Below are 18568 nucleotides of genomic sequence, written 5' to 3'. Positions count from 1 at the left end.
CGCTTGTGCCCGGCCTTAAAGGGCCAGCGCAAATAGGAAATCGTCATCATCAACTGCCACGATTTCCTGGTCTATAAGAAGGCCCCAGCCCTTCTGATCCTTGCCTGAGCGTTGTTAGTTTCCCAGTCTGTCTTGCAAATGATCCCTTAGTGTTTCCCGTTCCAGTTGTTACCCGTGCCTTGTTCCCTGTTCCTGTTTCCAGTGCTGTGCCTTTAGTATGAAGTAGTGCCACGTCCTGTGTCATCTGCCACGTCTGGAGGAATCCGCCACGTCCTGTGTCATCTGCCACGTCCAGAGGAATCCGCCACGTCCTGTGTCATCTGCCACTTCCAGAGGAATCCGCCACATCCTGAGTCATCTGCCACGTCCGGAGGAATCCGCCACGTCTGGCGCAACCTGTGTTATCCGCCACGTTTGGCGTTACTTGCTGCACCCATCTCCATCAGCGGCAGAGCTGCGGCCACTGTCTGGACTATTCAGGTACCCTTGTGCGGGACATTGTATTGCTGGGGTTTACTGTTTGGCCAGCTGCCTCCCCGCTACGGCGGTACGGCCTAGTGGGTCCACTAATCCGCTTTGTGACAGTACGCTCAGGCCATGGACCCTGCTGGTCGATCTGAGACTTTGACGACACAAGCCATGCTGGCCGAGATGGAGGATCTCCAGTCACGACAAGACCAACTCCTCCTGTCGGTGAACGCTATTGCCTATCGGCTGCTTGCTCCAACCAGTCGTCACCGCACCCATTCCTGCTGTTCCTCCTTCTACACTTCCTGCCTGTACCGGTACCAATCCCCTGTCTTTTTTGCCGCTACCTCCACGCTATGACGGAGACCGAGGACCTGAAGGGGATTTTTAAATCAGTGCCTGATCCACTTCAGACTACATGCCAGGTCCTTCTCTTCGGATGATGTCAGGATCGCCTTCATCATCTCTCTCTCTTTACTGGTAAAGCCCTGGCATGGGCTAATCCTCTGTGGGAACATCAGGGACCAGAGACCCGTGACTTGCAGTGCTTCTTACAGACCTTCCACTCGATCTTTGAGGAACCTGGGAGAGTTTCTTCGGCTGCTGCATCCTTGCTGATCCTACACCAGGGAGACCTCTCCGTGGGCGAGTATGCCATTCAGTTCCGTATCCTGGCTGCTGAATTGACCTGGAACAACAAGGCTTTGGTGGCCACATTCTTCCAGGGACTGTCTTCAGGGATCAAGCAAGGATGAGCTGGTTGGTCGCGATCTGCTATCTACCCTGGACGATCTTATCCTACTCGCCACCCGGGTTGACATGAGGATCTGGGAGCGTTCCCAAGAGGTTCTCCGGGAGAGAGAACTTCCTAGGCTGGATTCTACTTTCCAGCAATCCCCCTCAGTCATTCCACCAGAGGATCCGATGCAGAGTAACTATGTCAAATTGTCTACCCAGAAGAAACAACGCAGACGCACTTCTGGACTTTGTTTGTATTGCGGATGCGGAGGCCATATGGTGCGTTTGTGTCCCCAGAGGCCAGAGACACCCCAGTGCCTAGGACTGATTGGAGAGACAACTCTAGATGGAACGGTACCTAATAAAGCATTCAGTTCCAAGCTGACTATTCCTGTGACCCTGGTGTCTGGCGACAGGACGCATCGGGTTTCTGCCTATCTTGACTCTGGTTCTGCTGCAAACTTCATCCAGAAAGAGCTTGTGGATCATCTTCAGCTGCCCACAGTACCCCTAGAGACGTCTTTGGCTGTTGCCTCAGTTAATGGACTGCCTCTGCCTGATCCCATTATCTCTAAAACAAAGCTGTTGAAGCTCCAGGTTGGAGTACTTCATTCTGAATATATTTCTTTCCTTGTTTTGCCCAAGGCCATCAATCCTGTTCTGCTGGGCCTGCCTTGGCTTCGACTACATGCCCCAGTCCTGGACTGGAATTCTGGAGAGGTTCTCCAGTGGGGCTCCAAGTGCCATGGTCGTTGTCTGTTGCAGATCTATCCTGTCCAGCCTCCTCTGCCTCAGTCATTGGCGGGACTGCCTCCTCAGTTTGCTCAGTATGCAGATGTTTTCAGCAAAAGGGAGGCTGAGACGCTGCCTCCACATCGGACTTATGACTACCCCATTGAACTGGTTCCTAATGCCTCTCTCCCCCGTGGTCGAGTATATCCTCTCTCCTTGCCTGAGTCTCTATCCATGTCGGCCTATATCAAGGAGAATCTGGAGAGGGGTTTCATACGAAAGTCTTCCTCCCCGGCCGGGGCTGGATTCTTCTTCGTTAAAAAGAAGGACAGATCCCTTCGACCCTGCATTGAGTACCGGGGTCTCAACCAGATCACAGTCAAGAACAAATACCCGTTGCCACTTATTTCTGAGCTGTTTGATCGCATACGAGGAGCCAAAAATTTTTCTAAGCTAGACCTGCGTGGGGCTTACAATCTAGTCTGAATTCGCCGGGGTGATGAATGGAAGACGGCATTTAACACCCAGGACGGGAACTACGAATACCTAGTGATGCCCTTCGGACTGTGCAACGGTTCCGCAGTGTTTCAGGAGTTCGTTATTGATATCTTACGAGATCTCCTCTATGTCTGTGTTGTTGTTTATCTCGATGATATTTTGATTTTCTCCCCAGATCCGACGACTCATCGGAGGCATGTCCGTCAGATTCTACTACGATTAAGGGAGAATCATTTATACGCCAAGTTGGAGAAGTGCGTCTTTGAGAAAAGTTCTCTGCCCTTCCTGGGCTACATCATCTCGGATGAAGGCCTCAAAATGGATCCTGAGAAAGTGAAAGCTGTCCTGGAGTTGCCACGTCCTCAAGGCTTAAGGGCCATACAGCGGTTCCTGGGATTCGCCAACTTCTACCGGCAATTTAGGCTGGGTTCACACGACCTATTTTCAGGCGTAAACGAGGCGTATTATGCCTCGATTTACGCCTGAAAATACGGCTACAATACGTCGGCAAACATCTGCCCATTCATTTGAATGGATTTGCCGACGTACTGTGCCGACGACCATGAATTTACGCGTCGTCGTTTGACAGCTGTCAAACGACGACGCGTAAAATGACTGCTTCGTCAAAGAAGTGCAGGACACTTCTTTGAAACGTAATTTGAGCCGTTTTTCATTGAAGTCAATGAAGAACAGCTCAAGATTACAGGCGTCGTAGACGCCTCGCAAAATGCGAAGAGGAGCTTTTACGTCTGAAACGACGCAGCTGTTTTCTCCTGAAAGCAGTCTGTCTTTTCAGACGTAAAAGCAAGTTCTCGTGTGCACATACCCATATTCCTAACTTCTCTTCTCTGACGGCTCCCATCTCTACCCTTACCAAGAAGGGTGTGAACGCCAAGGTGTGGACTCCAGAGGCAGAGTCCGCATTTATTAGCCTCAAGAAAGCCTTCACTTCAGCCTCGATCCTCCATCATCCTGATGTATCTTGGCAGTTCTCATTGGAAGTGGACGCTTACTCTGTTGGTGCAGGTGCACTTCTGTTCCAGAGGAGCTCCAAAGGAAAGGTAGTAGTATGTGGCTACTACTCAAGACTGTTTTCCTCTGCTGAGCGCAATTACTCCATTGGAGATCGGGAGCTACTGGCCATCAAATTGGCTCTGGAGGAGTGGAGACTTCTATCTTCTAGAGGGCGCTGCTCACCCCATCCTGATCTTCACCGACCACAAAAACCTTACCTACCTTCAGTCTGCACAACGACTGAATCCCCGTCAAGCCAGGTGGTCGCTGTTCTTCACCCGTTTCCAGTTCGTGCTCCACTACCGTCCCGCGGACAAGAATGTGAGGGCCGATGCCCTGTCCAGATCGTTTGAGACGGAAGACACGGTGGAGTCCCTTCAGACTATCATAGACCCGTCCTGCATTGTCACTGCTAATCCTCTGCAGGTTAGAGACATCCCTCCTGGGAGGACTTTTGTTCGGTTGGCAGACAAGAGAAGAATTCTCCGCTGGGGACACAGTTCTAAACTGGCTGGGCACGCTGGTGTCCGTAAAACCCCAGACCTGATTGCTCGTCACTTTTGGTGGCCCACGCTACCTAAAGATGTTCTGGACTTTCTCTCTTCTTGCACGGTGTGTGCCTCTAACAAAATGTCTCACTCCAAGCCTGCCGGCCTGCTTCAACCTCTGCCTGTACCCAATGCCCCCTGGCAGCACATTGCGATGGACTTCGTCACAGACCTTCCCCCCTCAGCAGGATGCAACACTGGGTGGTGGTGGACCGGTTCTCTAAGATGGCTCATTTTATCCCGCTGACCGGCCTACCTTCTGCTCCTCGTCTGGCGAGTCTCTTCATTCTACACATCTTTCGCTTGCATGGCTTGCCTCTTCACATCGTGTCAGATCGGGATGTTCAATTTACCTCAAAGTTCTGGAGAGCCCTCTGTAAACTCCTGGATGTGAGTTTGGACTTTTCCTCAGCCTATCACCCCCAGTCCAATGGGCAAGTTGAAAGGATCAACTAGATCATGGAGAATTATTTCCGCCACTTCATCTCTTCACAGCACGATAACTGGGTACAGCTTCTTCCATGGGCCGAGTTCTCATACAACAACCACACAAGTGAGTCCACCACCTCCACTCCATTTCACATTGTATACGGTCAACATCCTAGAGTCCTTCTCCCAGTGTCGATTACATCTCAGGTACCCGCGGCTGACTCTGCATATGGGGACTTCCTGCAAATCTGGCAACAGATCTGGTCCTCTATTTTGCTGGCAGTAGATCGAATGAAGCGTAAGGCAGATACTAGGAGAAGAGAGCCACCTCAGTATCTTCCGGGGACTAAAGTCTGGCTGTCCTCTCGGAACATTCGCTTGAAGGTGCCTTCATACAAGTTTGCTCCCAGGTTCCTTGATCCTTTCGAGATTCTGCAACAAATCAACCCTACAGGAAAGGCATCATGAACCAATATGGCCCAAACATATAAAGTACAAGAAGTAGAAGTATTATAATCTATATGGGCCGATTCAAGGGTGTATACCCAAAAGCATCAGGACTAAATATATAACCTATAAGAAATAGATGCTCACAAAACTCAAAAGATAATGAAAATAGAAAAATATTTTTATTGAAACACATAAGAAACAATAGATTAAAATGAGGAATCCATAAACCAGTTAAAAACGGGACAAAAGACTGTGTAACTACTGAGTGGATACAGAGCACAAATTTGTACCTATAGCAGACCTTCAAAAAATTGCAACTGCAGCCCTAAAGAGGGCATACAGGTAATATAATGACCCTATATAAGTGCAGCAAAGTGCTGCATAAACATAATGAGTATATGTGCTACTATTAATAAGACATGCAAAACGTTTGACATAGGTTTAAGCAAATATATGGTCAAATATATGAGCAGTAAAGGCTGAAGGAAAAGAACAATTGTCTGCAGAGTTAACGCAACATATCAAGCAGGATATATCATACCCATGGTGGATACGGCAAGGCACACAGTCAGAGTCCACCCCAACGCGCGTTTCGGCGCAAATGCCTTCATCTGGGCATCCAACACATGCACACGTCATGGGTCTTTCAAAAGATTTTGAAGGGGTTTTCCCACGAGGGACATTGATGACATATCCACAGAATATCCAAAGAAGTAGTAGGACAACAGCACACGTCTTCAAATCATCAAAGTGGTTTTATTGTCAAGACATCCACAAACGACAAGCAACGTTTCGACCCATAGTGAGTGAAGGGTCTTTGTCAAGCCTAACATTATGTCTAAAAACATCGTTATAAATGGGTGAATACAAATGATCACATGGCCCATTCCAACCAGTGAACATCGTGAATCTGGTCTCCCAGGTGAAGCATACATTAGTCTTAATGACATACATCAAATAGTTATATAATCTTCAAAAACGTGAAAAACTACAATGTGTAATACATCTTTAATACATCATCATCAATCATATGTCAATCATTGTTATTACAATAGAAAAGTGAAGGAGGAAAGTTCACCACACTCCAGGTTCCAGCTACGATCACAGAGCTCTACTGTGCATGCTCAGCAATCAATCATCTCTGCTGTGCAAAAAATAAATAAAGACCAGCGTTCGATCAAAAATGGTAATCAAAGTATGTATAAATGTAAGACATCCTCAGTCATAACAGGAATCCATCATACTGCAGCTCCATATCTGTATATTTTAAGGCAAAATTAATTCAATAATTAAAAACGTCTTCACTCTGTATAAGTCACATGTGAACAGGGCAGACGGAGGGAGAAGGGATCAGGTTCATATTACTTCATGATATCAATCACTAGAAGTTAAATATAAGACATCCTCAGTCATAAACAAGAATCCATCATACTGCAGCTCCAAATCTGTATATTTTTGAGGCAAAATTAATTCGATAATTAAAAAACGCCTTCACTCTGTTTAAGTCACATGTGAACAGGGCAGACGGAGGGAGAAGGGATCAGGTTCATATTGCTACATGATATCAATCCCTAGGAGTTAATGTCATCAAATACTGTTTAGTGTTAAACCGCCTACATAAATCGGATCACCGAAGTGATTCAAAAACTTTCTAGGGAATGCTTGTAACTTCTGTCCGACAAATCATGTTGGACAATCATACCGCACAAAACACGAGATTTATATAATGATGATAAAAACGCCTTCATTCCGTGATGTTAAGTCACATGTGAACAGGGCAGACGGAAGGAAAAGGGATCAGGTTCATATTACTACATGATATCAATCACTAAAAGTTAGTGTCATCAAATACTCTTTAGTGTTAATTCGCCTACATAAATCGAATCACTCAAAGTGATTAAAAGACTTTCTAGGGAATGCTCGTAATATCTGTCCAACAAATCATGTCGGACACCTATACCGCACAGAACACGAGATTTATATAATGATGATAGAGCATCAACCATAGCCCACCCAATCAAAAAATCACTATACTCAAAAACATTGCATAAAAAATACAGATGGATGCCAACATGAAAGGAACCGCTATAATCTTCATTCTGATCATAAATCCGCTGGCGTGTGGTGAATAAACCTCCATCACGAACATGCTCAAATCTGTAAGAAATATTCCAAAAATATCAAGACCCTCAGGAATACAAGACGATGCAAAAAATAGATGCTACACAATGTGTCAGAAATCACCCATCAAGTGTACAATATTAAAATTAAAAAAATGTTAAAAACAGCAATGGGATTTCAGAGTCCAGGAATTATCTTGTATTCTAGATTCAAACCTTTGGGGTATAGAGAATCTAACTCAAAGATCCAACGTAATTCTTTCTTTTTCAATAGCTTCTGTCTATCCCCTCCCCTCCTGAGTATCGGGACACAATCTATTACCCTAAATCTCAATTGATTTAACTGATGATTCTTTTCAACAAAATGCCTTGGTAATGGAAGTTCCATCATTTTCTTTCTGATTGTACTTTTATGCTTATTAATTCTCAATTTAATAGGCATAGTTGTCTCTCCTATGTAAATCAATGAACAAGGACATGTAATCATATATACAACGAAATCTGAATTGCATGTAAATCTGTGTCTGATATTAAAGACCCTCCCCGTATGTGGATGCTGAAAACTATTCCCTTTCACAATATTATTGCAATTGCAGCAATTCAGACAGGGGAAATTACCATTTTTGGGGGGGCAAAGTAGTAATTGTGTATTTTTCTTTCTACTACCCACGTCTGACTTAACCAGAGTGTCTCTGATATTCTTAGTCCTCCGATATGACATAATGGGTGGTATTCTCAACGTGTCAATCTCATTATGTCCCTTGGACACTATAGGCCAATTCTTTCGCAGAATGTTACCTATGCGACCACTCAAATTGCCAAAAGTTGATATAAATGGTATACGTTCACCTTGTACACCCTTAATATTGGATTCCAAACTATTGTGTAGTCTATCCTTATGTTTCTGTACAAGTTTCCTAGGATACCCTCTCTTCTTAAATTTATTACACATCTGAGTCAACCTAATTTGTTTCTGTGTAGTATCTGACACAATCCTATCTACCCTCAATAATTGACTCCATGGTAACGACTCAATCATGTGTCTAGGATGGTTACTACTATATAAAAGGAGATTATTTCTGTCTGTGGGTTTCACAAATAAATCTGTGGAAAATACTCCGTCTTTCCATTGTACCAAAGTGTCCAAAAATTGTAATTCTCGATCAGAACAAACCATGGTAAATTGAAGAGGAGAGACAACTATGCCTATTAAATTGAGAATTAATAAGCATAAAAGTACAATCAGAAAGAAAATGATGGAACTTCCATTACCAAGGCATTTTGTTGAAAAGAATCATCAGTTAAATCAATTGAGATTTAGGGTAATAGATTGTGTCCCGATACTCAGGAGGGGAGGGGATAGACAGAAGCTATTGAAAAAGAAAGAATTACGTTGGATCTTTGAGTTAGATTCCCTATACCCCAAAGGTTTGAATCTAGAATACAAGATAATTCCTGGACTCTGAAATCCCATTGCTGTTTTTAACATTTTTTTAATTTTAATATTGTACACTTGATGGGTGATTTCTGACACATTGTGTAGCATCTATTTTTTGCATCGTCTTGTATTCCTGAGGGTCTTGATATTTTTGGAATATTTCTTACAGATTTGAGCATGTTCGTGATGGAGGTTTATTCACCACACGCCAGCGGATTTATGATCAGAATGAAGATTATAGCGGTTCCTTTCATGTTGGCATCCATCTGTATTTTTTATGCAATGTTTTTGAGTATAGTGATTTTTTGATTGGGTGGGCTATGGTTGATGCTCTATCATCATTATATAAATCTCGTGTTCTGTGCGGTATAGGTGTCCGACATGATTTGTTGGACAGATATTACGAGCATTCCCTAGAAAGTCTTTTAATCACTTTGAGTGATTCGATTTATGTAGGCGAATTAACACTAAAGAGTATTTGATGACACTAACTTTTAGTGATTGATATCATGTAGTAATATGAACCTGATCCCTTTTCCTTCCGTCTGCCCTGTTCACATGTGACTTAACATCACGGAATGAAGGCGTTTTTATCATCATTATATAAATCTCGTGTTTTGTGCGGTATGATTGTCCAACATGATTTGTCGGACAGAAGTTACAAGCATTCCCTAGAAAGTTTTTGAATCACTTCGGTGATCCGATTTATGTAGGCGGTTTAACACTAAACAGTATTTGATGACATTAACTCCTAGGGATTGATATCATGTAGCAATATGAACCTGATCCCTTCTCCCTCCGTCTGCCCTGTTCACATGTGACTTAAACAGAGTGAAGGCGTTTTTTAATTATCGAATTAATTTTGCCTCAAAAATATACAGATTTGGAGCTGCAGTATGATGGATTCTTGTTTATGACTGAGGATGTCTTATATTTAACTTCTAGTGATTGATATCATGAAGTAATATGAACCTGATCCCTTCTCCCTCCGTCTGCCCTGTTCACATGTGACTTATACAGAGTGAAGACGTTTTTAATTATTGAATTAATTTTGCCTTAAAATATACAGATATGGAGCTGCAGTATGATGGATTCCTGTTATGACTGAGGATGTCTTACATTTATACATACTTTGATTACCATTTTTGATCGAACGCTGGTCTTTATTTTATTTTTTGCACAGCAGAGATGATTGATTGCTGAGCATGCACAGTAGAGCTCTGTGATCGTAGCTGGAACCTGGAGTGTGGTGAACTTTCCTCCTTCACTTTTCTATTGTAATAACAATGATTGACATATGATTGATGATGATGTATTAAAGATGTATTACACATTGTAGTTTTTCACGTTTTTGAAGATTATATAACTATTTGATGTATGTCATTAAGACTAATGTATGCTTCACCTGGGAGACCAGATTCACGATGTTCACTGGTTGGAATGGGCCATGTGATCATTTGTATTCACCCATTTATAACGATGTTTTTAGACATAATGTTAGGCTTGACAAAGACCCTTCACTCACTATGGGTCGAAACGTTGCTTGTCGTTTGTGGATGTCTTGACAATAAAACCACTTTGATGATTTGAAGACGTGTGCTGTTGTCCTACTACTTCTTTGGATATACATCGTGCTGGAGTGGGTTTGCCTGGCTTGACAGCGTGCACCGCACCATACTCGGGACTAGTGCTGCTTCAAAAATCTCCTTTTTTCTGATATCCACAGAATATGTCATAAATGTCAGATAGATGCAGGTCCCACCTCTGGGACCTGCACCTACCTCCAGAATGGAGCCGCCTAAACGCCGTTCTAGCTTTTTGTGCGTAACATGCGAGCTATGTGTAGCGTCCATGGCCGTGGGTCGTTGGGTTTACTCACCTCCCGACGCCCGCAGCCATGGATCTGTGAGCGCTGGTCCCCATCTCCTTCCTAGGAGACGCCAGCGCTCACTTCCACTCCGTTCTGCTGTGTCCCGTAGGGTGAGACTGCACGCTCGTGACCGGCCTTAAAGGGCCAGCGCACATAGGAAATGGTCATCATCAACTGCCACGATTTCCTGGTCTATAAGAAGGCCCCAGACCTTCTGATCCTTGCCTGAGCGTTGTTAGTTTTCCCAGTCTGTCTTACAAATGGTCCCTTAGTGTTTCCCGGTCCAGTTGTTACCCGTGCCTTGTTCCCTGTTCCCCGTGCTGTGCCTTTAGTATCGAGTCGTGCCACGTCCTGTGTCATCTGCCACGTCCGGGAGAATCCGCCACATCCTGTGTCATCTGCCACGTCCAGAGGAATCCGCCACGTCCTGTGTCATCTGCCACGTCCAGAGGAATCCGCCACGTCCTGTGTCATCTGCCACGTCCGGAGGAATCCGCCACGTCTGGCGCAACCTGTGTCATCCGCCACGTTTGGCGTTACCTACTGCACCCATCTCCATCAGCGCCAGAGCTGCGGCCACTGTCTGGACTATCCAGGTACCCTTGTGCGGGACATTGTATTGCTGGGGTTTCCTGTTGATTGGCCAGCTGCCTCCCCGCTACGGCGGTACGGCCTAGTGGGTCCACTAACCCGCTTTGTGACACTACGCTGTTTCCATAACTACTATTCAGTTCTATTGGGCTTACAGGAACAGCGTAGCTCAGCGAGTTATGTTGTTTTCACCTTCATGGTCGGAAAACAGCCGTAACACAAAGAGGCAGAACAGGGTTTAGGGAGCCCCGTTCTAGAGATAGATCTGGGAGCCAGAGGTGGGACCCGCATCTGTCTGACATTTATGAGATCCTGTGGATAGGTCATAAATGTCCCTCGTGGGAGAATCCCTTTAATGACGAACATCTTTAACGTATACTTCGGAAGCATTTCCCGGCGTCTAGGTCAAAAGGAGACCACTAAATGCAGTGTGAATGTAATGGTCGAGGACCGCCGGCATTACTTACCCACCAACGGCCGCAGGCCTGTGAGCTCTTGCCAGAGTCTCCATCCTCTGAAATGCCGGCACACAATACTGTGCTCGGCTGCTGCTGTGAGTAGGGCCAGTGCGCGCACCAGGAAAATCACCCCCATCCTATCCCAGCATACCAAGAGCTATAAACAGGATTCTGCCCTCTTCCTCCTTGCCTGAGTGTTGTTGTGTCCTCCCATGTTTGTTATTGCAAATGGTACCTTAGTTATATCCTGTGTTCCTGTATCCCGTAATTGTGTTTGTTCCAGTGCAAAGTCTAGTGTTGAAGTACAGTTGGTCCTCTGTGCAATGTGTCATCTGTGCCAAGTGTCATCTGTGCCAAGCGTCTGCCTATCTTCTACCCAGGTAATCTTGTCCTAAAGACTTTCATTGACTGTTCTTTGGCCAGCTGCTACTCCGCTACGGTCTGAGCGGCCTAGTGGGTCCACATACCCCATAGCCGTGACAGTGCAGTGAACAGGGGCCTTATCTAGATGTTACGCGAATGCCTTGGCCACCAAGCCCTTAGTAGAAAGCTTACATAAATATAACTGTCAATACAAAGTCTCGCTTTAAAAGGACAGTGCGTTGCTTTTTTTTAGATAGTCCAACTAAGTTTTGCAATTTTATTTGGTGAAAGAGTAAAATTATTCCAGAGTTAGGACAAACTGGAGAAATTTGTACTTGTAAAGCACTCCCGCTCCTTCTCAGTATTTCCCTGCACAGCGGGCGTGCTGAACAGGGATGATATCTATTCTATGTATTCAGTGGTTATTACGCACCTGGGCAGATATCTACAGGAATCTCCTCCTCCTTACACTGCTGATCACCCACCACATACGTCTCTTCATCTTCCTCCATAACTTCAACTTTAATATCATTTAGATCTTCACCCTGTTCCAACACATGAATTAAAAAGTGACTCAACAAAATAAAAATGTAATCAAATGCCTTAGTATATACACTACCGTTCAAAAGTTTAGGGTCACTTAGAAATTTCCTTATTTTTGAAAGAAAAGCACAGTTTTTTTCAATGAAGATAACATTAAATTAATCAGAAATACACTCTATACATTGTTAATGTGCTAAATGGCTATTCTAGCTGCAAACGTCTGGTTTTTAATGCAATATCTACATAGGTGTATAGAGGCCCATTTCCAGCAACCATCACTCCAGTGTTCTAATGGTACATTGTGTTTGCTAACTGTGTTAGAAGGCTAATGGATGATTAGAAAACACTTGAAAACACTTGTGCAATTATGTTAGCACCGCTGTAAATAGTTTTGCTGCTTAGAGGAGCTATAAAACTGACCTTCCTTTGAGCTAGTTGAGAATCTGGAGCATTACATTTGTGGGTTCGATTAAACTCTCAAAATGGCTAGAAAAAGAGAGCTTTCATGTGAAACTCGACAGTCTATTCTTGTTCTTAGAAATGAAGACTATTCCATGCGAGAAATTGCCAAGAAACTGAAGATTTCCTACAACGGTGTGTACCACTCCCATCAGAGGACAGCACAAACAGGCTCTAAACAGAGTAGAAAGAGAAGTGGGAGGCCCCGCTGCACAACTGAGCAACAAGACAAGTACATTAGAGTCTCTAGTTTGAGAAATAGACGCCTCACAGGTCCTCAACTGGCAGCTTCATTAAATAGTACCCGCAAAACGCCAGTGTCAACGTCTACAGTGAAGAGGCGACTCCGGGATGCTAGCCTTCAGGGCAGAGTGGCAAAGAAAAAGCCATATCTGAGACTGGCTAATAAAAGGAAAAGATTAATATGGGCAAAAGCACACAGACATTGGACAGAGGAAGATTGGAAAAAAGTGTTATGGACAGACGAATCGAAGTTTGAGGTGTTTGGATCACACAGAAGAACAGTTGTGAGACGCAGAACAACTGAAAAGATGCTGGAAGAGTGCCTGACGCCATCTGTCAAGCATGGTGGAGGTAATGTGATGGTCTGGGGTTGCTTTGGTGCTGGTAAAGTGGGAGATTTGTACAAGGTAAAAGGGATTTTGAATAAGGAAGGCTATCACTCCATTTTGCAACGCCATGCCATACCCTGTGGACAGCGCTTGATTGGAGCCAATTTCATCCTGCAACAGGACAATGACCCAAAGCACACCTCCAAATTATGCAAGAACTATTTAGGGAAGAAGCAGGCAGCTGGTATTCTATCTGTAATGGAGTGGCCAGCGCAGTCACCAGATCTCAACCCCATAGAGCTGTTGTGGGAGCAGCTTGACCGTATGGTACGCAAGAAGTGCCCATCAAGACAATCCAACTTGTGGGAGGGGCTTCTGGAAGCATGGGGTGAAATTTCTCCCGATTACCTCAGCAAATTAACAGCTAGAATGCCAAAGGTCTGCAATGCTGTAATTGCTGCAAATGGAGCATTCCAAGACCAAAGCAAAGTTTGAAGGAGAAAATTATTATTTCAAATAAAAATCATTATTTCTAACCTTGTCAATGTCTTGACTATATTTTCTAGTCATTTTGCAACTCATTTGATAAATATAAGTGTGAGTTTTCATGGATAACACAAAATAATCTGGGTGACCCCAAACTTTTGAACGGTAGTGTATATATTTTTTAAAAAGTCTCTATCACCAGATTATAAGTGCCCTGTCTCCTACATAATCTGATCGGCGCTGTAATGTAGAGAACAGCAGTTGTCAGGTATCATTAGCATGTGTATTGTTTGCAAAAATATTATCCTTACATTATATATATATATATATATATATATATAAATAATCAGTATATTTCACAAAGAACCTGAATGGAACAAGATGGAGTCTGCATAAGGAACACGCCTATGGAGACACCGCCCCTGGAATGCAAGAGGAGTGTACAGATGAACTCACAGCTGAATAGAGCCAATAGGGCTTAAGCACGTCCCACCTTCCTACAGAGAAGATTTTTTGTAACCTCTTTGTGTAATAAAAGTTTAGTTGTACTTCCTACTTCACTGAGGGAGGATGTCTACCAACATGTCTGTCTGGTACATTTCTTCCATACATGCCCTCAGTTTCCAATTTACAGAAGTGGCTATTCGGTGTGAAATAACAAGGAAAGGAACCCTGAGACTGGTTTTTATTTTGAAAAACGATCATTTTTATAGCAAGTTATGAGCAATTTTAGATTTATGCTAACTAGTTTCTTAATGCCCAACTGGGTGTGTTTTTACCTTTTGACCAACTGGACATTGTACAGAGAAGTGTATGACGCTGACGAATCAGTGACCAATCAGCATCATACACTTCTCTCCATTCATGCCCATTTGTGCTGTCACATACTCCCACATTAACTTTACTGCAGTGTCCTGACAGTGAATATACGTTACCTCCAGCCAGGACGCCATGTCTATTCACAATCCTGACACTTCGGTAAAGTTTATGTGGGACTTAATCGCTGCACAGAGTGATCTCACTGCGCTGTCATTCATAGCGTGATCTCGCGAGATCATGCTGTGCAGTGAGTAAGTCCCACACAAACTTTACCGAAGTGTCGGGATTGTGAATAGACATGGCGTCCTGGCTGGAGGTGATGTCTATTCACTCTCAAGACACTTCAGTAAAGTTAATGTGGGTGTATGTGACAGCACAGCTTGATCTCGCGACATCACGCTGTGCTGAGTACAAATGGACATGAATGGAGAGAAGTGCATGATGCTGATTGGTCACTGATTGGTCAGCGTCATACACTCCTCTTTACAACGCCCACTTGGTCAAAAGTTAAAAAACGCCCAGTTTGGAATTAAGAAAGTCATTAGCATAAATCTAAAATCGCTCATAACTTGCTAAAACATTATCGTTTTTCAAAAGAAAAAATACTGTTCTCTACATTACAGCGCTGATCACATTATGTAGGAGACAGGGCACTTATAATGTGGTGACAGAGACTCTTTAAGGCCTAGCTACTGACCCCAAATCATCCCATTATCTCCTACCTTATTATATAAAATAACACAAACCAATGATGTATTTAATGAACAGGTAGTAAGAGATTGGTACAGCTTGTCTACAGACTAGATCCACTTTGGTATTTTGTAAGCCCCATCTACCTGAAGATCCTGCGAGACATTGTGATCCTCCTCTGCACAATCCTGGGAATACGGAGGACTAGGACATCTTTTTGGTGGATTTCTCTTACTGGATCCATCTGTGGACACAAAACATTGTTATATGAGATGATCAGATGATGGGTGTATCTAGGAGACCTTCAAAAATTATCTCTACATTACTCTCCTCTTACCCGGTGATGTGCGGTTCTGGTGGTCCTCCATCATGATGTCCTTGTAGAGATCCATCTTACCCCGTGATGTGCGGTTCCGGTGGTCCTCCATCATGACGTCCTTGTACAGATCACTCTTACCCGGTGACGTGCAGTTCCGGTGGTCCTCCATCATGACGTCCTTGTAGAGATCCCTCTTACCCGGAGGGGTGCGGTTTCGGTGGTCCTTCATCATGACGTTCTTGTATAGATCCCTCTTACCCGGTGATGTGCAGTTCCGGTGGTCCTCCATCATGACGTCCTTGTAGAGATCCTTGTGGTCTTCAATATATTCCCACTCCTCCATGGAGAAATAGACGGCGACATCCTGACATCTTATAGGAACCTGACACACAATGATACAGTCATCACCCAGACACATTATACCTTGTGTTATTATATAATGTCCCAGCATTCCCGGCAGTGTCACCTCTCCAGTTAGCAGCTCAATGATCTTGTGGGTGAGGTCCAGGACCTTCTCGTTGTTCCTCTCATGGATCAGTGAGTGAGGTGGAGGCTCTGTAATGGGGCTCTGGGTCCTGCTCCATACTACAGAAACACCAGGAATCACGCATTCACCGGATTTCTTCTTAACTACATTGCAACCCTGTGTATGAAGAGGGACGCCATTAAAGATCCTGAAATACATTTCGGGAATCCCTCACCTCTCCTGTCAGGTCCCTGTTGTATTATTAGAGTTAAGTCATGTTATATTTTTTTTTGAAAACGCAAAAAAAATGGACCACAAAAAATGTAATGTGACATCATTCCCAGAATCCCTCACCTCTCCGGTCAGAATGTAGATGATCTCCAGGGTGAGGTTTAATATCCTCTCTGTCATCCCTTTTCTGCTCATGTCCATCCCTGGTGGGTCAGTCAGGGACAGGACTATTGTCTTGTTGGAGAAACTATAAGGAGACTTCAACAGGTAATAATATCCTGTCAGCAGAAAAAAATAGGATTTGATCCTTTTACTGATTGGTTATTGTAAAGTATTATTAACCGTTTCTGTCACGGATATCTTTGGTCATCTGGTAAAACCATTACTATAACTTATACGTAGTGAAAATTATGTTGTAATTCGAGGTTCGCTATGATTAAGACAATTATTTTACTAAGTTCATTGAACCCTATAGATCCCGTGTAACAATGCCAGATGTAAAAGAATATATTTAACATTGAACCTTATTTTACGCTGGTGTGCACAGGCAGATTAGTGTCCGTAACGAGCGCCGATAATTACAGGTCAATCTGGGCTGTTTAAAGGCCCTTTACAAAGGCTAATGTAAACTGCATGGGGTTGAACAATCGATAATTCCTTTGCGACATGTCACGTATATTTACGTGACAGGTGCTAAGGAGAAATATGGATCAGACTCCGCCAGCTCCATCCACAGCGGGTGCCGGCAGTATGTTACAACCAACACCTAACTGCAACTGCCGGGATCAGAAATCACTGATTCCGGTGGTTGAACCACTTAGATTCCACAGGCTATCGATCGCGACTTCTATGCTTTTTAAATCCCCCTCCAACAGCCCGCCAGCCCCCATGTGATGCAATCGAAGGGTGCCGATGGTTCTCATAGCAGCCGGGGGCCTAATTAAGAAGTGGGGGGTAGGAAAGGAGTGAGAGGGGAAGGAGGGGAGGAGAGAGCGAGGGGAAGGAGAGAGAGAGGAAGAGGGGAAGGAGAGAGAGAGGAAGAGGGGAAGGAGAGAGAGAGGAAGGGTGGGAAGGGGAGAGAAAAGAGGGGGTGGGAGGGGGAGAGAAAAGAGGGGCAGGGGAGAGAGAAAGAAGGGAAGGAGGGGAGGGAGAAAGAGGGGAAGGGTGGGAGGGGGGAGAGAGAAAGAGGGGAAGGAGAGGGGAAGGAGGATGGGAGGGGATAGAGTGGAAGGGAGAGGAGAAGAGAGGGAGGGGAAGGGAGAGAGGGGAAGGAGAGAGGGAGGAAGGGAATGAGGGAGGAGAGAGAGTGGAAGGGAAGGAAGGGGGTGGAAGGAAGAGAAGAAGGATGAGAGGAAGGGGCGGGAGGAACGGAGAGGGAGGAAGATGGAGGAGAGAGGGAGGTAGGAAAAGCGGACGGAAGGAGAGGGAGGAAGGGGAGAGGGAGGAAGAGGAGAAAGGGAGAGGAAGGAAGGGAGAGGAAGGAAGGGGGGATAGGGAAGAAGGGAGGGAGAGGGAAGAAGGGAGGGAGAGGAAAGAAGCGAGGGAGAGGGAAGAAGGGAGGGAGAGGAAAGAAGGGAGGGAGAGGAAAGAAGGGAGGGAGAGAAAAGAAGGGAGGAGAGGAAAGAAGGGAGGGAGAGGAAAGAAGGGAGGGAGAGGAAAGAAGGGTGAGGAAAGAAGGGAGGGAGAGAGAGGAAAGAAGGGAGGGGAGTAGGGAGGGAGAAGAAGAAGAGGGAGGGAGAGAGAAGGGAGGGAAGAAGGGAGGGAGAGGAAAGAAGGGAGGGAGAGGAAAGAAGGGAGGGAGAGGAAAGAAGGGAGGGAGAGGAAAGAATGGTGGGGAGGGAGGGAAGAAGGAAGGGAGAGAAGGAAGGAAGGGAGAGAAGAAGGAAGGGAGAGAAGAAGGAAGGGAGAGAAGAAGGAAGAAGGAAGGGAGAGGGAGGGAAGGAAGAAGGGAGAGGGAGGAAGAAGGAAGGAGAGGGAGGGAAGAAGGAAGGGAGGGAAGAAGGAAAGGCGAGGGAGGGAAGAAGGAATGGAGAGGGAGGGAAGAAGGAAGGGAGGGAAGAAGGAAGGGCGAGGGAGGGAAGAAGGAATGGAGAGGGAGGGAAGAAGGAAGGGAGAGGGAGGGAAGAAGGGAGGAGGAAGAAGTGAGTGGGAGGTTGGGAAGAAGGGAGGGAAAAAAGGTGGGGAGGGAAGAAGGGGGGAGGAAGGGAGAGCGGATGGAAGGAAAGAAGAGAGAGGAAGGGAGGGGAGGGAAGAGTGAGGAGGTGGG

General features: G+C 45.1%; 1 protein-coding gene across 1 annotated transcript in view; it reads right to left on the bottom strand.

Annotated features, from left to right (window-relative positions):
- LOC142714180 (uncharacterized) overlaps positions 1-17324 on the bottom strand; it is a 49836-nt gene extending 32512 nt beyond the window's left edge. Inside the window, exons 1-5 of the mRNA XM_075848644.1 lie at positions 16426-17324; positions 16072-16248; positions 15624-15987; positions 15433-15530; positions 12151-12262 (exon numbers count right to left, since the gene is read on the bottom strand). Of these exons, the coding sequence (XP_075704759.1) occupies positions 12151-12262; positions 15433-15530; positions 15624-15987; positions 16072-16248; positions 16426-16503 (829 nt within the window). The 5' untranslated portion in view covers positions 16504-17324. The remainder of the gene's footprint in view (positions 1-12150; positions 12263-15432; positions 15531-15623; positions 15988-16071; positions 16249-16425) is intronic.
- Positions 17325-18568: the final 1244 nt, after the last annotated feature.

This window comes from Rhinoderma darwinii, unplaced genomic scaffold (genome assembly GCF_050947455.1).
Source record: "Rhinoderma darwinii isolate aRhiDar2 unplaced genomic scaffold, aRhiDar2.hap1 Scaffold_4407, whole genome shotgun sequence".
Classification (NCBI taxonomy): domain Eukaryota; kingdom Metazoa; phylum Chordata; class Amphibia; order Anura; family Rhinodermatidae; genus Rhinoderma; species Rhinoderma darwinii.
The sequence above is the reverse complement of the archived record's forward strand: the minus strand, read 5'-3'. Positions and strand labels throughout refer to the sequence as shown.